The sequence below is a fragment of the Sceloporus occidentalis genome, unplaced genomic scaffold (assembly GCF_023333645.1).
Source record: "Sceloporus occidentalis isolate IW3139 unplaced genomic scaffold, rSceOcc1.0.p SCAF_5, whole genome shotgun sequence".
NCBI classification, from domain to species: Eukaryota; Metazoa; Chordata; class Lepidosauria; order Squamata; family Phrynosomatidae; genus Sceloporus; species Sceloporus occidentalis.
Genome location: NW_028316985.1, coordinates 183,036,033 through 183,046,967, shown reverse-complemented (window position 1 = coordinate 183,046,967; position 10,935 = coordinate 183,036,033). Strand labels below are relative to the sequence as shown.

Here is a 10,935-nt window from a genome sequence, read left to right as displayed (position 1 = left end):
CCCACCCAAGTTCAAATACACAAGAGGAGGTGGGGAAAAACTACCAGTCCCACCAAGGCATCTCATGGGGAATTTCGCCATCTACTTAATATGAGGTTTGCAGAGTTTACTTATCAGCTGGTTGTTTTAAAATATTAGTTGGTAAACCTGTCTGTCATCTGTAAAAAAACAACAACCCAGAAATGGTGGACCAGAGGCACTTGTGTCAAGGCCAATGTTGCTTGATGCTATTGGCTGCCTGAGGGGCAAAATATTTTGACAAAATACAGAAAAGCTGCTTGTAATGCATCCAGCTCATGCTTTGACTGCAGAGAGAGAAGGGAACAGAACACATACCAGTCACCCTCTTTCTGCATCCCTTCTTCTTAGTCTTTCTCAGGGTGCATACAGCACCAACCAGGACAGCAACAGCCTTCTTATTCTCCTTTAAAATATTTTAAAACAATTAAAAAACCCTTTCCATCCATTCCACGTTGGTACAGGCTGTTGGAATTCCAAAATCTGAAATACACCAAAGACCAATTTTTTCTATGGATGGCTGAGACACCAACACATTTGCCTTGTGATAGTTCAGTGTACACAGACTTTGTTTTATGTACAAAACTATTAAAAATATTGTATGAAAATTACCTTCAGGCCTGGTGTATCATAGAATCAGTGTAAAAGGTGTACAGTCAGCCCTCTGTCTCCACCGGCTCTTTGTCCATAGATTCAAGCCTCCATGGCTTCAAAATATTTAAAAATATATATATAAATGCCCAAAAGCAAAGCCATTTTATACCAGGGACACCATTTTACTAGGCCACTGTATTTAATGAGACTTGAGCATCCACAGATTTTGGTATCCACAGGGGGTCCTGGAACGAAACACCAGTGGATACCAAAGGCCCAATGTGTATGAAACCTAAATTATTATTTTTTTGTTTAGATTTGGATTCCCTTTCCAAGATATTTCCATATGTCTGTATTTACACAGCACCCCACAGTGCCAACTGCTATTGTGAGTTGCTCCCTCTAAGGCCAGAAATGAGCTGCCCTGTATTGACCACATGGCCAGTCACCTTGGCCTGACATTGAAGGGAATTATGGCTTGAATTCACTGCAGAACTGCAGTGAAGACAGGCTGCAGTTGAGTCAGGGCTTTGGTCCTGCTTTGGAGTTTATCAGACAAGGGAAACTGGAAGTATAATCCAATGGCAATCTGAATGCAATCATGGGGTTTAACATTATTGCGTGATAACACACTACATGCAAATTCGGTCAATGGGAAGTCAGTCCAAGCGCAATCATGGGGTTTCACATTATTGCGTAATAGATTGCCCCACACAAATTCGGGCAATGACATGCTAATTTTGGGCAATGGGGAGCCAGTTCTAATGCAATGAGCATTCACGTAATTTCACTAAACTAGCGACTTTACGTGAATGCATTCTGGCCCCTCTTTCTTTTCATACAAAATTAAGAGAAATCCCTCATGTGTGATAAACTCCTTTGTGTAGACAGGGTGACAGGAGGGTGTGGGGAAACTGGGTCACTTGGCCACTTGTAGAGATGACCATGGACTCTCTAGTCCAGTGATTCCCAAACTTTAGTTCCCAAGGTGTTTTGAACTTCAACTCCAAGAAGCCCTAGCCAGTTTGGCCAGATGTCTGGAATACTGGGAGCTGAAATCCAAAACATCTGAAAGACCAACGTTTGGGAACCACTGATCTATTCCAACCCCTTGCCACGCAGGAATACACAACCACAGCATTCCTGAAAGATGCCTATACAAACTTTGTTTAAAGACCTCCAGAGATGGAGAATCCACTCCATCCCACCAGGCAGGTTTTTCCACTGTTACAGCTCTTACGCTAAAGGCATTCTCCCTAACGTTTAGGTGGAATCTCTTTTCTAGTGCTTTCAATCCATTGGTTTGTGTCGTAGTCTGTGGAGCAGCAGAAAACAAGCTTGCTCCATCTTCTACCTGACATCCACGGGCTCTTTGTAGAGCATGGACGGCAACAAGACATTTTTGCTGTCTGAGGCAAAGAACAAAATGACACCCTTCCTCTCTTGCATGAAAGCTATTTGGACAGGTTCTTGAAGGTTTCTTCAATACTGGGAATGAGAGAACACCCTGGACCATACTTGAAGGCAGCAAGGTAGCATGGGAAGCTCAAGGCAAACGTTTTGGTATACAACTGTTCACTCCCCTCAACGGCTTCCTGCTTCCTCCCATCCCCTGAAGCCTAAAGTGTTGAATTTACTCTGGATGCATCTACACTGTAGAACTAATGCAGTATGATACTGCTTTAACTGCCATGGCTCAATGCAATGGAATTCTGGAATTTGTAGTTTTCTGAGAGATTTAGTCTTCTCTGTCAGAGAGATCTGGTGCCACAACAAATGACAAATCCCAGGATTCCATAGGATGGAGCCATGGCAGTAAAAGTGGTGTCAGACTGCATTAATTCTGCAGTGCAGGCACAGACTTTGTCTAAAGGTTAGTCTGGCCCTATTTTGGAGCTCCTTTTGAAGGCTGGGGTCTTATACCTGGAATATGTGCTTCAAAATATAACAAGAGAGGTGCCTCTGAGCACATGCAGAGTGTACTCCCCTCTCCACTGAGAAAACATTGTCAGTTTCTACAGGCCTAGAAATAGGGGAGTTGGAGCAGATGGAAACAGCTTTGTGGTGAGATGGTGGTCTGTTGTGTCAGGTCATTGTGTTGAAGTGAATTTTCCCACATTCCCATTGTCAGTTGTAAATATGGGGCAGTTTTGAAAGAATAGTTGATGAAGAAAGATGGGATCTTGGGGATATGGATAAATTCCCTTATGTATTATTGACAATCTCAGTATTATTGACACTCTCTCTCCTTGCTGATGCATTATCCCTATCCCCTCCATTCTTTTTTAAAAAATGGCCACAGTGTAATAATTTTGGCTCGATTGCCCTTGGTAGTCAGAATACACTAGACTTGGCTTTTTTATGTCTACTGTTTTCAGTATCTGAGGGGGAAAAATCAAATTTTTAACCATCATTGGACTTGAGCTCCAGAGGACTTGAACCTTTGAAAAACAACTTTCCAACCCAGTCCTCATTCCAAAAACAGGTTTCCAACCCTTATTGTTGTAGCAGTAATGGCTGAAACACTAGCTATAGTTATCTTCAAGGCACAGGGAGCTGTGCTTACAAGAAAATATCCCCTCTCTTAGTGGTTTGTTAAAAACAACAATGAAACCAAAGGGGGGGGGGTGTTGTGTCAATTATCAAACTCTTATTTCCCTCACCCTTGAAATCTAGCAGCTTGATCAAGGACATGGAGCTCTTGTGTGTTGATAGGTTACCTATATCTCTACCTGAAGGCCCATCATTGTCTTCTTACTTTCCCATGGCTCCAAATCCCAATTTTTGCAAAGAAGTGAGATCAGAATAAAGCATCATTGCTGGGTGACTTTAAGCAAACCCTCACTGATGATTTTTTTGCATAATTTATTTCTGAACCTCTCGGCAGATCACTGGCATTTTTCAAGGGGCCAGACCTTTCTGCCCCAGATAAAATGGGGAACCTTTGCCATGGATACCACCACCCCTGCCATTCAGAGAAATAGGCCTTTCTCCTTGCTTCATAGTATTTGCTGGCCCACCTCTTCTATGTATTAATTGATCATCCCCAGAATCCATAGAGCTCTTTTGCCATTTCATGGCCAATAGCATTATTTTTCTTCATGAGGTACCTGCCCATGTACAAGGTGCTATCATCATACAACCCCCCAAAAAACACAGAGGCAGATGCTTCATACTGAGTCAGACCATGGGTCTTTCTAGCTCAGTGTTATCTACACTGATTTCAAGTGGTTTTCTGAGATCTTGGGCAAAGAGAAATTTTCTACTCAGCCTCGCTGGGTAGAGCCCCTTCCTTGACTGGAGATGTTGGTGATTGGGCATGAGACCTTTGGCTTTCTGTAGGCCAAGCCTGAGCAATGTCAACTGAGCTTTGACCTCCTTCAGTCTACCTGTCTCAGGTATGTACCACATCCACCTGACAGCTGACCCGCATGTTAAGACACAGACACAATAAAATGGAACCCCAAAGGGGTTCGAACGCTTATCCCTGCTGGTTTTAAATATCTGTTTCTTTAAGCCCACAGGACTCGGAGTCTGTTAAATCATCATAGACTTGATAGTCAATACATTCCATGAACTCGTTGGGGATCCCTATGGAGACCGATTCCACCTCCGTTTTGTAGGAGGCCGCCATGCCGCCTTTGGCAGATCCTCCTCGGATCTTGTTGGAGAGGCTGTTCATTTTTTCTTTCAACTGTGTGGTTGGCTTTTGGAAAGGGGAGAACATTCTCCACCGCTTGAAGTTCAGAGTTCTCCCCTTGCTCGAGCTTTCCAAGGTGCCAGTGTTTAATATGAATGACCCGTTGATGGTCGAAACCCTCGACCGCGATTCCCGCTCCGAACCTTGGCCAGAGCCGTTGACGGAGGCTCCTCGCCAGTGGTTGTCATACACCCTCCAGATGGGCCTTCTCCTCCGGCGACACTGGCATTTCAGAAGCCGAATGAAAGCTCTTTTGAACTCTTTGCTCGAACAAGGGTAGATGATAGGGTTCACGCAGCTGTTGAAGTATCCCAGCCAGAAGATGATCTTGAAAGCCATTCCCTCGGGCTTCACAGAAGGAAAAAAGGAACCTAAAAGGAAAAGGCAAAAGGATACATGAAGGTAGAAATGGCTGTATGGGCAGAGGGTCAGAGTGCCATCACTTATCTCCTTTGTTAGCAATTTCTTTATCTGAGTGCCAATTATGGATGTAAATAATATTATTAATATTCACAAAATCTTCATTAGGGGTGTAAGGAAAATGCATAAACATCCACAAAAACCTGATTAGAGATGAAAGGAATATTCACAAATATGCACAAAACCCATTTAAAGGTTTATAAATGTTCAGCAAACAAAATCTTATTAGTGATGTGAGGATATTCCCAGATATTCACAAAATCCAAATTAAAGGTGTAAGGAACATTCATAGATAGTCACAAAATCCTGATTTGGGATATAAGCAATATTCATAATTTTCTTGTCCTTGACTAGAAATAATATCTCAAAACACTGAGATGCTGCACTAAGTCCATCCCTGTGGAAATTCTCTCTCTCTCTCTCTCTCTCTCTCTCTCTCATCTATCTATCATCTATCCTATCTATCTATCTATCTATCTATCTATCTATCTATCTATCTATCTATCTGCACACATTTCAGGTCTTTGTTTTTGTCAAAAAAGTCGAAACACTAACAAACTGGGCACAGAAAACATGTTTTTGTTCAGATACTTTCCCCCCCACAAAAAGCCCCAAACTGTGGAGAAAAAACTGAAAAATGCAAAAAGACTCTCAAAATATCACCTGGTGAGGACAAAATTTTAGAAAGGATTAGTTCTTCCTTGCATGGAACAAATAAGTACAAATTTATAGCCTCAGCACGGATTCTTCCATAGTTAAAATAGCACCACCCATATGTAGGAGGAAGGCATCACACAGAGTTTGGAAGCAGCGACTGGCATCATGTTGGTACTTTGTGCACAAGTAAGTTTCTTTATACATGTGGTTGCATAATGCTATATTCTGTTTACAGTTGCATAAGCAGAGTTCTGCAAATATAACCGTTGTGCATGTTGCTGTGTATTCTAGGGCTGCATCTACATTGTAGAAACAGTGCAGTTTGACACCACTTTAAGTGCTGTCACTCCATCCAATGGAATCCTGGGATTTATAATTTCGCGAGGTCTTTAATCTTCTCTGCCAAAGTGTGTTGGTGCCTCACCAAACTACAAACCCCAGGAATCTGTAGGATGGAGCCATGGCAACTACAGTGGTTTCAAACTGCATTATTTGTACAGTGTGGATGCACTCTAGGATGTCACATAGCTACACATTAGTGTCTTCAGTATCACACATGATTCACTGAGATTGCAGGAATAGCAAGTACATTGACAGATATGCAACAAGTGTACCTGAAGTATAGCTATGAGTTGTGTGTGTGTATGTGTGTGTGGGGGATGAAGCCTTTGCGCTAAGTATCCCACACACCAACTTTCCCTTCATTTCCAAGATTTCTAGTATTGCCAAGAAGGATACAGCAAAGATCATTCATAGCTAGAACTAGACTTCTGTTATGCTGGAGTTCCTTGGGTCACTATGCTTGCTCTTTTGCCTTGGATACCTAAACTCTATTCCTAAATGCTCAACTGAAGTTTTAAATTACTGCAATGCTAGAAATATGGGGCCTGAAGGTAAGTTTTGCTTGAGGCGGCAGAACTGTATTGTGGGGCAATGCATTGTCTACTTCCCATCTATACTTCTGGGTTGTACAATGTTGGGATGTAGCAGAAGGGTGGGATAGCAGAACCATCATTTAACTACAGCTGCTTCCATGCACCTTTATCTGCAAATGTTGGTTATTTTGGTGCATTCCAGGGTTAAGTCTGACCTGACCTGCCCCAGTCTGAAAGCAGAGCTCCAAATTCACATTCTTAGAAAACCAAGGGAGGGGAAAGTTTGAGAGGTGGAAAAACAAATAAAACATAGTCTTGGGAGAGACCCAACCATTGCACTGTGTTCTCCCAAATCTCCAGGCAAACGGTTTGAGCATCTGGGCCTTTTGGTTTGCCTGTGCATGTAACCCATCTCTGTAGTTTCCCAGGATCACTGGAAGGATTCCCCCAAGTCCTTAGCAAAAAGGAAAAACACTCCCATTGAATGAAATGGTTTGCTTTGGACCAGGAGGAGAGGATAAAATAGGGGAAAAAACAGAGTGCAAATGCAGAGGGAACATGCTTTTCAAAGTAGCGTTGCTTACGGTCTGAATCCTATTGATATTCCCAACTAGAGGAGACCCACTGGATTGAGCAATTTACCTACGTGTCGACTCACCATTCAACAGTTGATCCCATGGCTCTACTCAGCTGAACTGGGGTTTGTTGTGGCACTGGAGCTCTCTGGCAGAAAAGGCTAAATATCTCACAAAACTACCAGTCCCAGAATTCTATAGCATTGAGCCATGGCAGGTGTCAAATTAATTCTGCAGTGTAGATGCAGTGTACCATACACGTGTGGTAGTGAAATAGTAGTTTAACCCCAGGACATAAGATAAATTATTAAAGATACTCATTTGTTAAAACAATAACAAAATCACATATTACTTTTACATATTTAAAAAGTAACATACAGAATGGAAAGTGGTGGTTACCACACATGATAACAATCCTCATATTAAAAGTGGATGCCAGATACAATTTGGCCAAAAATATATCCGGTGCAGCAATTTTCCTAATTTTAAGAGAGAAAAAGCGAGTATAGATTTATCCGCACTGCAAAAATAATCCAGTTTGACACCACTTTTGCTGCCATGGCTCAATGCTGTGGAATCCTGGGAACTGTAGCTTTGTGAGATATTAAGCTTTGTCTGTCACAGAGCTCTGGTGACACAACAAACTACAAATTCCATAGCATTTGGTCATGGCAGTTAAAGTGGTCTCAAACTGGATTATTTCTGCAGTGTGGATGCAGTTTATGAATTACTTAAAACACATCTGGGAATTTGGTTTAGAACTTGGAAAAGTTACTTTTGGTGATGAAACCACCTAAAATCCCCCAGCCAGTATGGCCAGTTAACGGTGTGAGCCAGAGAGCTTGGAAAAGTGACATTTATGGATGGCAAGTCCCAGAATCCTCTAGCCAGCATGACCACTAGGCATGATGACTGTGGGGATTTTGGCATTTCCCTCCAAAACAGTAACATTTCCATACTGCAGTGAGATGACAGTAAGTTCTTTTTGTGAAAACGCTTCTCCTGAGATTTCAAATTAAAGTTACTTTTCTAGCATATAACTCTCAGAATGCCCCTCCAGTTCACAGGTTTATGATGTTACTATCTGGGGGATGCTAGAAGCTGTAATCCAAAATGTAACTTTTCCAAGCACTGCATCTCAAATATTTGTCTGACTGGGATGGCTGGGGATTATGGGACTCGTAGATCGAAATGATAAATTTCCCAGGCTTTGGGTTTAATGTATCATCCAGTTTTAACTGTGAGCCCATACAATTGCAGTTCATTTGCAAAAGTAATGGAGAGGATTCAACTTAAACACTTTTCTCCTGGCAGAGCTTATCTTCAGAAATAGGAAACTGGTAAGCTGCACAAAACCAATCGTTTGGTTGTGGCATGACATGCGCAAATAATTTGGAATGGCTTTCCTTGCGAGGACTAATCCTCATTTGTTCCCATTAATCCGGATTGATTAATCGTTTCCTTCCCCGACGTATCACTTCTCGGCTCTTGCCAGCAGGGGGCACCCTTGTACTCTCTGGACCTGGATGGACCTCTGCCCAGGCAGCTCTAAGAATAACTTTCTGACTCAGCCCAGTATCTTTTTAATTTTAGATGAATCATGATGCTGCGTGACTGCAGTGTTAATTTGTGTTATGGGTAAATAACATGCGCTTCCAAGGGATCGGCGCTAAAGCGAAGTGTCAAAACAGCTCGGAGGGGAGCATTCGGCATCGTGGGCATGCAAACATGAAAATCCCAAAGGCAGGAAGGAAACGCACACATACACACACAGACTTCCCTAAGAAAGCTTCTGAAACCTGTTAACGGAAAACAACACAATTGCTTCTGGTGCCCCCAAATCAGCAGAGCTTGTAATTATGTTCTTAAGGTTGCGGGATCCGAAGGCAAGCGTGTCACACTGACTGGGGAGCCTGGTTTTCAAAAGAAACTGGTCTGTAGAAACCAGCCGAGTTCTGGCTTTGCGTTTGCATCATTGGCTTTTTTCTTATAATTTTTATTGCAATTGTACAATATTCGTTCTTCACATTTCATAGTTGTTAGCAATAATCACTTATCATCCTCCTTCCCTTTGGCCTTCATTAAATTCAAATTTATGCACCTATTAGCATCATTATTCTTATCCATATTCTTCCTTCTTATTGTGTCTTATAAAATTTTTACAACTCAACTTTTACGTTTATGTTTTCTGTTCATCTTAAGAGCCCATACTCTTAAACCTTTTATAACTAATATTTACATTAACTATGGCATGATAGTTTAACCAATATCTTATAACAGTTCACATTTTGTTCAATACTTCCCCACTCTACCATTACTTAACTGTTTCTTATTTTAGTTATTCAAAGTCATTTCTCTCTGTAATACATATATTTGCTCTATCTTTCTTTGCAGTAAGTCATTACTAGTTCTTCATTTCAGTTTTTAAGTGTTTTTCCAATATTTGCATCGGTTATTCTTGCGGCCAATGATGCAAATCTTTTTTTTTAAAAATGGGTATCCTGGGTTAAATAGGGTTTTTTGGCAGCCCCCCCAAACTTAATCAGGTGCATTCGGGATGCATGTGAACAATGGAGATTCAACCTGGATTCATCCTGGATTATATTCACTGTCTAAATAACCCCTTAAACATGGGAGGGACACAAAACCCAGACTTAAAGCCCTTGTGTGAGGCACACTTTGGATTCCCCCTTGCCTGATTTTGGTGAAATGAACCCCAAATCTTCCCATTGTTTTTGGCTTTCTCAGTCACCCTGCTAGCAGGAGGGAATCCTTCATCCTCCCATCCACAGAACAATTTTTCTCTTGACATTATCACAGCACAAGAAGCCGGTGTAGGTGCATACACATCTATGTGCCTGGGTCACCATCAGCCACATGGCCCCCTAGTCATTGAGAGCCTCTGCAGCAGGGTGAACAGACATCCTCTTTTTCCAGGGCTTGTCCTACATTTCAACCTTCTGTCCTGGAGGAATTTCAAAATATACTCCATTTTGAGCATGAGTAAGAAGCCCATTGAGTAACACCACGTTTGTTGTTCCCTTTTGATAAATTTGTCTACTTAGCAGCCTGTCCTCGCTGGAAATAGGGGGATAAGATGGATCCTTCAAAAGTTCTTTTTCCCTAGGAGATGCAAGAGCAGAAAAGACTTGCACCCAGAGCTCAGGGCATATTTGTTTCTTGGAGGAAAAAAGTACAGCAAACGTGTTAGGCAATGGGCTGCTCAAGGACGCAATGCAAATGTTGGAAGGGTTTCCACCCCCTTAATTTCAGCACAATAGATAAATGAAAGGAATAATTTAAATGTAGAAAGCCCAGTGTGACATAGTGGTTTGAGTGTTGGACTATGACTCTGGAGACCGGGGTTCAATTCCCCACTCAGTCATGAAACCCACTGGGTGACCTTGGACAAGTCACACTCTCTCAACCTCAGGGGAAGGCAATGGCAAAACTCCTGTAAACTACTCTTGCTAAAAAAATCCCCATGATAGGGTCACCATCATTCAGAAACGAGTTGAAGGCACACAACAACAAAAATGCTGTCAAGGGTTTCTGGCTAGTAAAGTACAGTTTTAAGCATTTGTCTTGCTCAGAGTTCAGTAACAGCCTGTACAGACTGACCATTAAGGCCAACCTGGGGGTGGTGTCTGGGTGTGGTGTCCACACAATGCATGCCCTGACTCCATCCCCATGGAGATTTGACGCTGTACACTGCACCACATGGTATGTGGCGTCATGACGCTTCTCTGGCGCTGCGTTTAGATGATGCAGCATCAAAGGAGCACTGTAAAGCTGCGGCGCGGCGACTGTGCCACCTTTTCCAGGGTACAAAAAGGAGGCACTTTTTGTGGCTCCTTTTTGTGCCACAGAAAGACCAGATGAGGGCCACAGCATGCAGTTGCCATGACCCCAATCTGGCTCTAAAATTGGTGGTCTGCACAGCTCCTAAGTATATTGCAAGCCAGTAAGGTATTTAATGAAGAAAAATATGGTTGAGTACATAATAAAATACAGTATATGGAATATAGCTGTAAATAAAACATATAAAATGAATTTATGAGTGTTTTTGGCTTTTATTTGGCAATGTCCTACATTT

At 42.2% G+C, this 10,935-nt stretch overlaps 1 protein-coding gene across 1 annotated transcript in view; it reads right to left on the bottom strand.

Moving 5' to 3' along the window:
* Positions 1 to 2,899: 2,899 nt before the first annotated feature.
* LOC149313251 (alpha-1D adrenergic receptor-like) overlaps positions 2,900 to 10,935 on the bottom strand; it is a 55,018-nt gene continuing 46,982 nt past the window's right edge. Inside the window, exon 2 of the mRNA XM_089526347.1 lies at positions 2,900 to 4,683. Within this exon, the coding sequence (XP_089382473.1) occupies positions 4,109 to 4,683 (575 nt within the window). The 3' untranslated portion in view covers positions 2,900 to 4,108. The remainder of the gene's footprint in view (positions 4,684 to 10,935) is intronic.